This window comes from Ctenopharyngodon idella, chromosome 2, assembly GCF_019924925.1.
Source record: "Ctenopharyngodon idella isolate HZGC_01 chromosome 2, HZGC01, whole genome shotgun sequence".
NCBI lineage: Eukaryota > Metazoa > Chordata > Actinopteri > Cypriniformes > Xenocyprididae > Ctenopharyngodon > Ctenopharyngodon idella.
In genome coordinates, this window is record NC_067221.1 from 30,938,237 (window position 1) to 30,951,601 (window position 13,365).

Below are 13,365 nucleotides of genomic sequence, written 5' to 3' on the forward strand. Positions count from 1 at the left end.
TACTTTTATAAGTAACTTTCCCCAACACTGCACATGACGATGTTTGTTTTTATTACACTTCACCACTAAATTAGACAACCTCTTAAATATGTTCTATTTTCATTAAACATTTTCATTTAATTTCATGAACATTTTTATTAAACATGGACCTTTATTTTCATTAAAAGGACTTATTTTTGCTATTGTAGGCTCATTTATAAAAGTTATAAAAAAATGCTGTGCACACCATCATGTGAAATGGGATATCACGCAATGGGATACACACAAAAAGTATTCTTGTCGCTTTATAATATTAAGGTTGAACCACTGTACACACATGAACTGTTTAAAATGTTTTTATTACCTTTCTGGGCATTGAAAAAGGAAACGATCAATGCAGGCCTCGCTGAGCCATCGGATTTTATCAAAAATATCTTACATTTCTGTTCTGAAGATGAACGAAGGTCTTACTGGTGTGGAACGACATGAGGGTGAGTAATAAATGACATTTGTACTCAGTCTTGTCTCGGTCTCAGACTAAGAGGACTCTGGATTTTGTTTCAAGACCGGTCAAGACCACAACTATGGGGATATCACCATATTGCAGATGCATTGTTTGATTTATTTATTAACACCATTAATATAATGTAAATTACAGTAATTTACAGTAAATTAGGATCTTCCAGATGAATTTGAGGAGTGCTAGTCTGGTCTTGGTCTTGACTTGGTCTCAACCTCTTAAAGTCTTGGTCTTGACTATACAACACTAGTGAACTACCACATTCAACTGAGCACTATTACTTACTAATTCATTAGTAAGAGTTTCTTGTTAATAGTAGTTACTAGAATGTTAATAGTGTGTTACTCGTTTGTTCCTGTGTAGTTATTCATTAATGACAGAACAGTGTTCTAAAGTGTTACCGATTATTGCCAATGAAAAACTAGCAGTTTAATTCAAAACAGAGATCATGGATCACATCAAAAATTGGTAACGTGAAAGCTGTCATGCAGATCCAGGAGCCCAAACCTGAGACTACCTGTATAGGAGGTGATCTGAGTTTGGTTGCACTCGAACTGTTCATGTGAATGTGAAAGCAACTCGGTCTTGGGTGTACCCTAGTTCAGGAAATAAAGTAACCTGTGCAGTTTTAGCCAATGACGATGTCATTAATTCAACAAAACACATATATGGTATGACAGTGGTGATGATTTACCTTGGATATGAGTGAGAGTAAGCCTGCAGTGTAATCGTGCAGAGTGAGTGCAATCAGAATCACTCGGATTCGGCAGTGTGAAAACCCCCTAAGTGGTGTCCACAGAGTAGGATAGGATTCATAGATAATTGGCTGAGTTTTTGGGTTAGACCTGACAAGCTTAAGTGAGACATCTCCATCCCTCCTGGGAAGATGCTGATCTTCTCTCTAGAAATCTGGCTGATAGTCTTCGTAGTGTTAGTACATACCGGGACCCAGGTCAGGATGCAGACAGACTGGCTTAACTGAACATCTGCTAGCTCCCTTGAGTTGTTACATAGTTCATATAAATTACCACACATAACGACTATCACCTAATTAACATAGAGACTGTGTCTGTTCCACAAACTACCAAATGCAAAACGCTTATTAAACCACCAAGAGCAATCTGATTGTTGTGAACTTGGTTAATGAATACAAAATCAAAGATAAACAATTACTAAAGTCTAAACAATAGATCATTTCTATCAAAATCACTAACTGAAAATGAAATGATTACTGTGCAATCTGCACTCTTTCACTTTGTCCTTTTATATATATTTTTTCTTTGGTTTACTCATCTACTCAAATTTTTACTTAATTGTTTTTCTTTTGTTTGTTCTTAAATGATTGAAAAACTTTAAATGTTCATTTTCTTTCTCACGTCTTCGTAAAGCACTTCATGCACAATTACCATTGAGATGTGCTACATAATTTGCCTTGCTTAATTAATTTCCTACTAATGCTAGTCTCCAAACATGAACAAAAAGCATCCCTTTAAACATTGTGGTATTGCACAGCCAGACAAGTTTATTGGACTAATATTTTGACCTCTTATAAGCTTCCTATATAGAACTTGGATCAAATTACCCTCTTTTGGGAGAAATTACACCTTTTGATCTTAATTCGCACCATTTAACTGAAAATGAGCTTTGTTCTTTATGACTACTTCTGACAGTGCTTCTTTTTATGAGCCAAAAGATAAATTGATGTGCTGAAATTCATCCCACATGAAGAGCAGTTGTATAACTTCTCTCCAGTATGCACCCCTTCTTGTGTTTCTGTTAAAGTTTCTGAAGCAGTGAAAAGCTTTCCACTATGTGAAACCTTTTCCATTTTTTCTCCCGTAAGGATTTGTTGGTGCCGTTTCAAGTAGCTTGCTCTGGTACAGGCATTCACACCACTATGCATTTTCTGGTGCGATTTTAAATTGCCGAGCCATTTAAAACCCTTTCCACACAACGAACAAAAATAGGGTCTCTCAACAGCATGACTTTTTAGATGTATTTCTAAGTGAGATGGCAAAAGGAATTTTTTACTACAGTAATCACAATTAAGCAGCCTTTCTCCAGAGTGAATGCGCAGATGATTTATGAAGTTGATCCTCTCTGCGAATGTCTTTCCACACTCGGAACACTGGAGTTTCTCACCGGAATGAATCTGCAAATGACTTTTTAGGTCTCTTTGATAAGTAAAACTCTTTCCACACTGAAGACACGTGTAAGGTCTCTCTCCGGTATGAAGTCTTATGTGACTCTTAAGATTTCCTTTATGTGTGAAACACTTTCCACACTGAGGGCAAATAAAAGGCCGCTCTCCAGTGTGAAGCCTTACGTGAACCTTAAGATTTCCTTTGTGTGCGTAAGTCTTTCCACAGTGATGGCACATGTAAGGCTTCTCTCCAGTGTGAATTTTCATGTGACTCTTCAGGTTTTTATTTAATCGGAACTTCCTTCCACACTGAGGGCATTTGAAAGGCTTTTCTCCGGTGTGAGTTATCACATGCCTGTTAAGGTGTTTCATGTCTGTGAAACTCATTCCACACTGATGACATATGAAACAGTTCTCCCTTGTGTGAATTCTCATGTGGCCATTAAGGGTTACTTTTTGTGTGAAACTCTTTCCACACTGATGACATGTGAAAGGCTTCTCTCCAGTGTGAATTCTCATATGGTGCCTAACGTTTCCTTTTTGTGCAAAGCTCTTCCCACACAGTTTGCAGGTGAAAGGGCTCTCGCCAGTGTGAATTCTCATGTGGCTTTTAAGGTTTCCTTTTTGAGTGAAACGTTTTCCACACTGTTGGCAGGTGAAAGGGCTCTCGCCAGTGTGAATTCTCATGTGGCTTTTAAGGTTTCCTTTCTGATTGAAACTCTTCCCACACTGTTTGCAGGTGAAAGGGCTCTCTCCAGTATGAATTCTCAAGTGGCTATGAAGGTGTCCTTTACGCGTGAAACTCTTTCCACATTGACGGCAAGTGAAACAACTTTTAGATACTGTTTTCGGAGTTCTTTTTTGTGAGGATCTCTTTTCAGTCTCTGCGCAACTAAAAGATTTGTCTCCACTTGTGAAATCATGGTGTTTCTCCTCCACTTCATTCAATTCTTGACTTTCCTCTTTCAGCAGCATCAGGTCTAAAATTAACATAAGAAATGGTCAAAAATCAATTCAAGAAACAAAGGCGAAACAAGAAATAGAGGTGATCACCTGTTTAATGGCACAAAGTAGCAGACATCAAATAAATCAAGACTACGGGCCAGATTTACTAAGAGCTTACACCAGTGCAAACCCTCTTTTGGTGTTCAAATCTACAGCAAGGATTTACTAAAGACACGCAGTCATAAATTAGCAATGAAAAGACAGACATTTATTTTTGTGGCTGACCAATACATAAACATTGATCAATACACAGAGCACATGGTAAATGGAACCTCAAACATGCACACCGAATTTGCCTTTAACGTGACCACAATCCAGAAAATGTGCTTGAAAGTTGCCTTTTTTTAACCAGGGAACAGAAAGAGCAGAAAAGAGTGGTTAACGAACACACTAGACGCCTGGATGCCCTCGAGCAACAAGTGATGGATCTACAAGACCGCAGCAGACATAGTAATCTCCGGCTGGGGTTACCTGAAGGGGCCGAGAAAGATGACCCAATTGGCTTTCTGAAACGGTCAGTACTGTAATGGTGATAATGCTGGCAGAATAACTTACATAAAAACTGTGGTTGAAAATAGGAAGACAGCTTTTCTCTCAGTTTACACACCATGTAGTTGAGATCTTTTTTCTCTAAATTATCTACCTATCTCACTGATCTAACGGAGATAGTAATGGGAAAAGATATGAACCATGTAATGTCTCATGACCTTGATAGGTGGCAATGGTGGCAATTTTTCTTATTCCCAGACTGTCACTGAGCAACTCAAACAATGCATAGTCTCTTTTTCATTAATAGAAACATGGCAGTTGGACACAAATCAAATTCACGGATTGACTACATTTTCACCTCCTCCACCTTGATCTCAATAATAGTTGAAGTCAACATTTCTCCTCTATCTCTTTCAGACCATAGTAGTAATTTTTTTAAGTTTTCAATTACCCAGCAACCTCCACGATCCCCCAGGTAGCGTTTTAATACTAATTTATTAAAAGATGATTTTTTTTTTGTGATCAATTCAGAACTAAACTATGTGAATTTACTGACATCAATAAAGGCTCGGTAGATGACCCTCAAATACTGTGGGAGGCGGCAAAGGGCTTTATAAGGAATTTTTCGATTTCATATGCTTCTTTTCACCAGAAAATTCATCGTAAGAAAACCGCTGACTTAGAATCCAAACTTTGGTTACTAGAACAGGCAAACCAAAATTTTTTTTTTTTCTGAGTGTACTGCAGCAAAAATTTTAACTGTCAGAGAAGAAGTTAATTTATTATATAGATACAGAGCTGAATTTCTTATTTAAAGATCCAGACAAAACTATTATTTTCATGGTAGCAGACCTACCCATTTATTGGCTTTAAGACTACATAATAGCGAAAAATTTGCTAATATTACAGCAGTGAAATCTCAAGTCTGTGAGGTTCTGACTGACCAGGAGTGTATAAACAACACATTTCGTTCATTCTACTGTGAACTATACAGCTCCAACTCTAAATGTGAACCTAGCTCCTACTTCCTTTTTATTTACTCTTATTCTTCTGCATCTGTCAGAATCAGAATCTGAGTCCTGCCTATTAGAAGGCTTTATGACCAAACTTCTTCATCATGATCAAACAGGGTTTATCAAATCTCGCTCTGCCTGCGAAGACTACTTCACATAATTTACTCAGCAGAACAATTGACTTCTCCCTCTGCAATACTCTCTTTAGATGCAATGAAAGCAATCAACTATTCGGAGTGGAACTATTTGTGGGCAGTGCTAGATCACCTAGGTTTTAGCTCTAACTTCATAAATATGATTAAAATCTTATATGCTAATTCCTCAGCTACCATTCTTAGTGGCCAGGTATTTTCACAATCTTTTCCGACTGGAAGAGGCACTCGTCATGGTTGTCCTCTTTCATCTTTACTGTTTGCCTTATCTTTAGAACCTCTTGCTCAAGCTGTACGTCAATCAGAACTTATACTTCCTATAATGGTTAGGAGCACCTCACATCACATATCTTTATTTGCAGATGATATATTGCTTTTTTTTAGACAATCCAATTCAATCAGTTCGCCTCATTTTAAATTTATTTAATCAATTTACTAATCTATCTGGGTATAAAATTAATTGGACAAAGTCATATCTGCTTACTCTCAATTTCTGTTTTAGATCTGTGACATTTTCTGATTTTATTCCAGTGGTGCATTCCTTCAAATACTTTCCTTCAGATATCTATCCCTCTCTGCAGTCGAGTTGTCAAAAGTACCATCTTCGGTACCTAGTCGGTACTGAAATTTTAGTCATTGTAGCCAATCACAGACATATTCGATGAGCGCGGTCCAGTGCCTCGATGGAGCTTTCAGAGTGGAGGTTTCACCATAACGACCCTATAAAGTGAGAGGAAACCTAACTACGCAACACTAAAAGACCACCTCATCAAGGAGGCTCACAGAGAGCCACACAACATGTACAAATCTCGGTAGAAATCTCGTTCCAGGACCGTGGCCCCTAGGAAAGACCCTTATAGGCCTTCTGGGCCCACTCACTGTACACAGTCCTCCTTCTCAAACTAGATATTTTCTTGCAGAGTTTCACACAGCTCATTTTATGATAGAACAGGGGTGTCCCACCCTGTTCCTGCAGAGTTGCAAGAAAAAAAATAAAAAAATTCTCTGTAAGAAAATATCTAATTAAAAATGCAAAAATGTGGTCAACAAAACGTAATAATATCAGTTTTACATGTGAATATTAATATTTGCACTTTTTTTTAAATTCAAAATACATAAATTGTGAAGGGGGACTGTGTATAGTGGGCCCAGAAGCCTGGAGGGCCTATAAGGGTCATCCCTAAGGGCCCCGATTCGAATCTTTTGTTTCGTATCAGCGGTTCTGAGTGCCAAAGTCACATGATTTCGGCAGTTTGGCAGTTTGACACGCGATCCGAACCGCTGATTCCAAACAAAAGATTTGAAGCTTTTGTTTTGAAATTGGCCATCACTAGATATTGTTGAAAAGTCATTATTTTGTTTTTTTTGGCACACAAAAAGTATTTTTCAAATCACTTTATAACATTAAGGTAGAACCACTGTACTCACATGAACTGTTTTAAATATGTTTTTAGTACCTTTCTGGGCACTGAAAGTGTAAATTAACATGCACTGAGCCATCGGATTTCATCAAAAATATCTTAATTTGTGTTCCGAAGATGAACGAAGGTCTTATGGGTGTAGAACGACATGAGGGTGAGTAATAAATTACAATATTTTTATTTTTGGATGAACTAACCCTTTAATACCAGGTGTAAACAGGACCTTATAATACTGAATTCCTCGTCTAATGTCAGTTTATATGACTGTAAGCAAGGAAAAACTTAGAAATTAAAGTGAAAACCAACCTACTTGGTCCTCAGTATCTTCATTTTTCACTCTGCATGATTCTGAAATTCTTATGTCTTCATTCTCTTCTTTAATACAATCCATGTTTATAACAGTGTGTCACGCAGATCTCAGTTTCAGCTTAAGTGCTTCCTGTTTGCACGCTTTGTCATGTTTAAGATGACGAGAATAATTAACTGAAAAAATAAGTAAATAAATAAATAAACGTAAGTCTTTCTGCAGCTCGTATAGATGCGCTTTAAACATTATGTATGCACTCAGTTTTGCACCATTCACATAAAACATCACAACAGTTCAACATTCTACCTTCATTTTTCGTTACTCTTGCTAAATGGCGTTATTACGCTGTTGCAATACTTCGTAGGAAAAAAACAGCTCTGAATCGTTTTAAACACCTCAAATACGAATGAGCTCAAAGCCATAAACCTCTCCTCAGCTGAATCCCAGCAAACACACTGAGTCTGGTGCAGCATTATGACGCCACGACACAGATCAAAATAAAAGTGTCGTTCGTACGTTGTTTTGTACATTAAAAATTAAATTACATCATACGTCAAGATAATTTTATTTGGTGAACTTAATATTTAAATACATATGTCGTCCAATGAGGTGAAAATACACTCCGCCCCATCCCTACCAAGCGAGGCTCCACACAGAATGCCATTACACTATATTTAAGTAACGTTACAATTAAAAATGCGTTTTAGGGCATTGAACTTAATAATTTGTAAATTAACATTATTATTATTATTGTGCAAATGTGTCACATCTTTTGACGACATATGTCTTTAAATATGCATTTCACCAAATAAAAATATCCTGACGTATTTAAACATGACTTTTATTTTTATCTGTGTTGTGGCGTCATAATGCTGCACCAAGCTATGTGTCTGCTAGGATTCAGCTGAGGAGAGGTTTGTGGCTTTGAACCTTTAAGTGTTTAAGTTCTTTAAAGCGATTCAGAACGGTCAAATGGATTTGAAGTTTTTTTATTTACAGTAATATGAAATGAAGGTACAACATTTGTACCGTTTAACGCTTATGTGAATGTGTAAATGATACGCACGAGTGACAGAAAGACTTACTTTGCATCTGTTCATTCTTTTCAGTTAATTACTCTCATCGTCTTAAACATGACAAAGTGTGCAAACAAGTAGGAAAGGTGAAACAGCAGAGATCTGCGTGACATAGGATTATAGACATGGAGTTTAAGAGTGAAGACATAAGAATTCCAGAACCATGCAAACTGAAAAATGAAGACACTAAGGATCAAATAGGTTGGTTTCCATTTCTTATTACAATGTGTTTCTTCTAAAGGAATGAACAGTAGCTTTGGAAAATGTTTACAGTCATATAAACTGTTGTTTAATAAGGAGTTACTGATTGAAAGTCAGGACTGGAATCTCAGCCTCAGACGTCACGCATACACTCTGTTCACTGAACGTCTGATGCAGGTGTGTCTAAATTCGGTCCTTGAGGGCCACTGTCCTGCAGAGTTTAACACCAAATTGCCTCAACACACCTGTCTGGAAGCCTGCATCTCAATGTGCATACTATCCATCCTAAATAGTATGTGACATTAGTAATATTCAATACTATTTAGGGTGGATAGTATGCACATTGGGATGCAGGGGAAATTTCTAGTACACCTAGTCAGACCTTGATTAGCTGGTTCAGGTGTGTTTAATTGGGGTTGGAGCTAAACTCTGCAGGACAGTGGCCCTCCAGGTTATGGTATGGGTATGGTTTGTATATCTGCAGTCATAGTTTTGCTTTCCATTTTTGAATGCCAAATATAGATGTATCTGCTTAAAAAGACATATCTCATTTACATGTAGGTGCAGAACATGCATGCTAGTTTACAGTCACCTGTAGTTCTTTCGGTGTGTTCAAGCTCAGCTTTTTTGCCCTGACGCAGGCAACAGCATTAGCACTAGTTCTTTGGTGTCGGTTTGGTGTGTCCCTACCCTTATGCTTTAGCCACATTGGAACAGCGGTCTGGAGGATGGATGATTCAGCTGCAGGGGCCATCTTCTGGTGAGATGCGGGAATTCATTCAGCACGACCCTCTCATGTTTTTGTCAAAGAATACAGCTGTGTCCCAATTCAAGAGCTGCATCCTTCGAAGGCCGCATTTGAAGGCCGATTGTGTCACGAAGGCTGTCCTAATTCGAAGGGTCCTTTGAAAGCAGCCTACTGTCCTTCTTTCCCCGGGCCGTGAAGGGTAGAATGAGTGGATCCTTTGCAGCCTTGTCTATCCCGCACCAGTGACGACAGGAATTTTTTTCCGAAGAAAAATGGCGGGTGACAGAGGTATATACTTATAAAAAAGTATTGTTTTACTCAAATAACTAGCGAAACAAATGTTAAAAATGTGAATATAACTCCTGCATTACCACTGCACGGCTTAATTTGTTAGGTGGTCTGAGGCAAAACTTGTTCTAATATTTCGTTTTGATTTAGGGAGCAAGGAGCAGAGAGCTGAGTTTATTAAAATGAAGGCCGAAAATGAGTATTTATTTACTGGGGCCAAAAACTCGGCCAGTGTGGCTTGGAGGTAAGGCACTGACCCATTTGTAATATTTCCACTAGGCCCGCTTGTGTATTATAACAATTAGGCCTCACCCTATACGAAGCCCACAACGATAAGGCAATAGTCTTTTACTTTGTTGTTTTTTGTAGTGCTGTCATGCAAACCATGTCTACAAATATTTTAACCAAATTTGAGTATCCAGAAATGATTTCTGAGGTATTTTGTACTCCTGGCCTCATTTTCTTATCTTTTTAAGATCGCATCCGTCTTAATATTTTTCATAAGTGTTTCCTTTCCGTCTTGTTTTAGGGCAATTCTGGAGAAAATGGGCCTCCTGCAGGTCACTCCCTGGCAGGTAAAAAAAAAAAAAAAAAAAAGTATGCAAATGAATAGACACGTCTTTGCTGAAATGTATTGTTGTTAACAGGCATGGTTTATTTGCTCTGCCTTAGGATTGCAAGCGTCCTGGGACAGGTGAGGGAGCGAGTGAGAAACCCACTGCTGCAACTTTGTCCTCATGGATGAGGTGTTGGGACAGATGCATTCCAACAACGCCGTATCCTAGTTGCCTCCATCCCTGAGGACACACCAGGGCCAAGTTCAGCAGTGGATGACCAAGATGAGGAGGAGCCAGCACCAGCCAAGAGAAAAAGAGACCAAAAGGATGAGCTGGATGAAGTTTCACAGAGAGACAGAGGAGAGGAGATCAAGAGCAGGGAGAGAATGGACAGATTGTTTTCTCTTCTTAAGAGAATGGTAGAGAAATAAAATTTTGGTTATGTAAATTAAAATTTGTAAATGAAAGCAAGAAATTGTTTTATATATTATTTGTTTTGCAAGTTATAATTTGTAAATGAAAAAAATATTCTGTAAATTTTTGTCATGTCAATTAATTTGTAAATGAAACCAAATAAATTGTTCTATACATTTTAACTTGCAGTACTTTTACAACTATTTACAAGATAAGTTACATTCAAGATCAGAAAAACAAAACAAAAGTTTAAATTAACAGTACAAAAACCAGGTTTGAAGAAAACATTTTTATGTGGACATTTATTGAGCTGAGCAGGGAGACCCTGTTGGTGCTGCTGGACCTGGATGGGCTGCCACAATAGAGACCCTAGTAAGGCCTCTGCCAGTGGGACATCATCTGGGATGAATGCATATTTCCACTGTCCATTGTCTACCAACAGGTTTGCAGGGCTGACTCAGTCGACGGCTGCCATGCGGCTAAGATGTTTTCAGAAAGAGGGAAGAATAAATGAAATTAACTCGCATCCTCAAAAATCAAAGCATAAAATACTTCAACATGCAAAATCTTTCTGTGACTGCAGAGCTAAACTCTGCAGGACCGTGGCCATCCAGGACCGACGTTGCCAATCACTTATTTATAAGACCATATTTTTAGTGTTTGTTTTTTATTTATTATATACTGTTCATATTTTTTAAACCATATCTAATATCAAAATCTAATATCCATGTGTAAAAAGTCAGTTTTTCATAAAAAGTACAATATTTGTCTCTGAGATGAAGTGCAGTTGAATAAAAATCTAAAGTACTTCAAATTTATACTTAAATACAGAGTAAATGTATTTCGTTACATTCCACCACTGGTTATTTGGAAAATGAAACTAACAATTGTTGTCACAATATTAACAAATTAAACTGCCTAAAACCAAAACAGGGTTGAAAAATATCAATCTTGAAAACTTCACCTTGGTCCATTCATGTACATAATAAAGAGAAGAACTATATAAAATCGCATGTTGGTAACATATAAGTCAACATTCGAAACTTCATTGTATTTTTTCACTTGTATCATTAGATTATTTGAGTAAATTCAAACCCAATACTTGCATTTAAAAGTTTAATCTGGCAATTTCTCCACCCCCTCCCAAAAAAATTCAGCCTTTATCAGCGCACAATGACTTGTGGGGTTGGCAAGGCCACGAAGGATCCATCTGTTGTATCCTTCATTTCACGGGAAACACCTTCGAGCCTTTGAATTGGGACAGCCTTCGCCACGCCGTGGTGACGCAATCGGCTATACTATCCACTTTAACAAGTCTCAGTGGGTCCTTCAAAGGATGCAGCCCCTGAATTGGGACACAGCTTCCATCCGGATCGGATTTAGAACAATGATCAAAACAAATCAAGTAGATCGAGTCTATCAACACCCTCAAAGCTTGCACAGTCCTGTACCTCTTCGTGAGTTCGACAAAACGGAAAAGTTTTTCCTTTGCATTTTTCGCATACAGACAACAACATTGTCAAAACGATCTCACACGATTATGCGAAAATTTGTAGAAATGCTCTATTATGCATGCCAGGCCAGTTATTTGCCATGTCACTTTGTAAATAAACACTATGTGCTTATAGACTGAACACGTATTATGCATGTGTATAGCGTCACAGTTTTCACAAATTTGTGTTTTTGTAGTGTAGCCTACACGAGGACTATAACAGTATTGTTTTCAAAAACGTGCACTTTGAAACCTGTTTTCGGGGGTCCAGATGATTTGACAGGTGCCAGATCTTCTTATCGTGATAGCTGATCTCTGGCTTATTTGGTTCTTCAAACAAATTTGCGGATTTGATTAAAATATCTGGATTAAGTTGTCTGTTTATGTTGTGTTCATTGGAAAGGGCAGATATATCAATACTTGAAACCATGATTAACAATGCGGTGATTGGCTGGCAGCAACATAATGACATCATATTAAAAAAGAACATCACACACCTGACAAAAAACTTGACAAACTTCTGGACCTTTATAAGGAAACAGCCAAGTGACCAAAATTACAAAAGTTATAACAGACAAATGAAATGTACATTGTTTTATTTCCATTATTTCCCAATTTCTAGTAACCTATTTGTACAAGCTTTACATTTTTATTTCAATGTTGTAATTAGCAATTCAATTTTACCAGTAAATCAGATTTGTTACATGACAGCATTAAATAAAGTTTCATAAACTTTTTCTTAAATTTTTTAATTATTATTAAATTATTATTGTCCCTGGTTCAATAGGGTACACTTGTAAAAAAGCAGCAGTGGCTGGGACAGACTTTAAGTATCACCTCTGCTTAAAAAGATGAAATCTAATCCTGTTTACATTAAATAAGCCTGTTCCTGACAGGTTTGATCTTACAGACCTGTTCCTATGACAGCAACTCCTGAATGATCTTTGACGAACCTAACAATCCTGGATTAGTAAAATCCAGATAACTGAGTAATCCATGTATGAAGAACAGGCCCCAGGCCCCCAAAACGCCAATGTCATGTAAATGAATGGCCAAAACAAATGAAAAATTATTTGATTATTTGAAAAGTAGATGCACCAATACTAAATTTTTCCACCAAATTGCTAAATTGCTCCACCGATAGCAGTAATTCAGAATAATATCTGCCGATACAGATAGTTTGGTTTTGGTGAGTGCTTCGTAATTGGTCTTCACATTAGACAAGCTATTTTATGAGAAGGAATTCATTTGCAAATGAGACAAACCACATATCCAGATCACTCCACAAATGCAAATTCATACACACAGACCACAAAGAATGATACTCGTCTTTTTTTCTTTTAGCCATTTTCATCTTTGAAATGACTAAACTCTGCAAACTTTAATTAATCGAGAGAAGCAGAAATAGTTATCGTGATTAAAATAGAATTAATTGTGCAGCCCTAATAAAATGGACAGAATTTGAAAACTGAGACTTTCTGAGAGTTTCTAATCAGAACAAAGCACAAAGTTTTTGTGATTACTAGATGGGAGGCACTCTACAAATAATGTTTGGTGTAG

General features: G+C 37.4%; 1 protein-coding gene and 1 long non-coding RNA gene across 5 annotated transcripts; one reads left to right on the top strand and one right to left on the bottom strand.

The window, feature by feature from the left end:
• Nucleotides 1-319: 319 nt before the first annotated feature.
• On the bottom strand, nucleotides 320-7,498 carry si:ch211-241e1.5 (uncharacterized protein LOC567583 homolog). 3 transcript variants are annotated; one of them, XM_051876436.1, is made up of 3 exons: nucleotides 7,336-7,498; nucleotides 7,029-7,205; nucleotides 320-3,622 (listed from the first exon to the last, which is right to left on the bottom strand). In XM_051876436.1, exons 2-3 carry the CDS (start codon nucleotides 7,111-7,113, stop codon nucleotides 2,157-2,159), a joined length of 1,551 nt encoding a protein of 516 aa, XP_051732396.1. In that variant the 5' UTR covers nucleotides 7,114-7,205; nucleotides 7,336-7,498; the 3' UTR covers nucleotides 320-2,156. The 3 variants fall into 3 exon arrangements, with proteins under 3 accessions (XP_051732396.1, XP_051732404.1, XP_051732388.1); XM_051876444.1 differs by having other exon boundaries at nucleotides 7,033-7,498; XM_051876428.1 differs by having other exon boundaries at nucleotides 7,029-7,498.
• A 357-nt stretch (nucleotides 7,499-7,855) lies between these two features.
• LOC127503304 (uncharacterized) lies at nucleotides 7,856-10,495 on the top strand. Of its 2 annotated transcripts, XR_007927063.1 has the most exons (6): nucleotides 7,857-7,943; nucleotides 8,139-8,306; nucleotides 8,948-9,342; nucleotides 9,493-9,586; nucleotides 9,872-9,917; nucleotides 10,015-10,495. It is a non-coding gene; the product is annotated as an uncharacterized LOC127503304 (long non-coding RNA). The 2 variants fall into 2 exon arrangements; XR_007927062.1 differs by having other exon boundaries at nucleotides 7,856-7,943; nucleotides 8,139-9,342.
• Nucleotides 10,496-13,365: the final 2,870 nt, after the last annotated feature.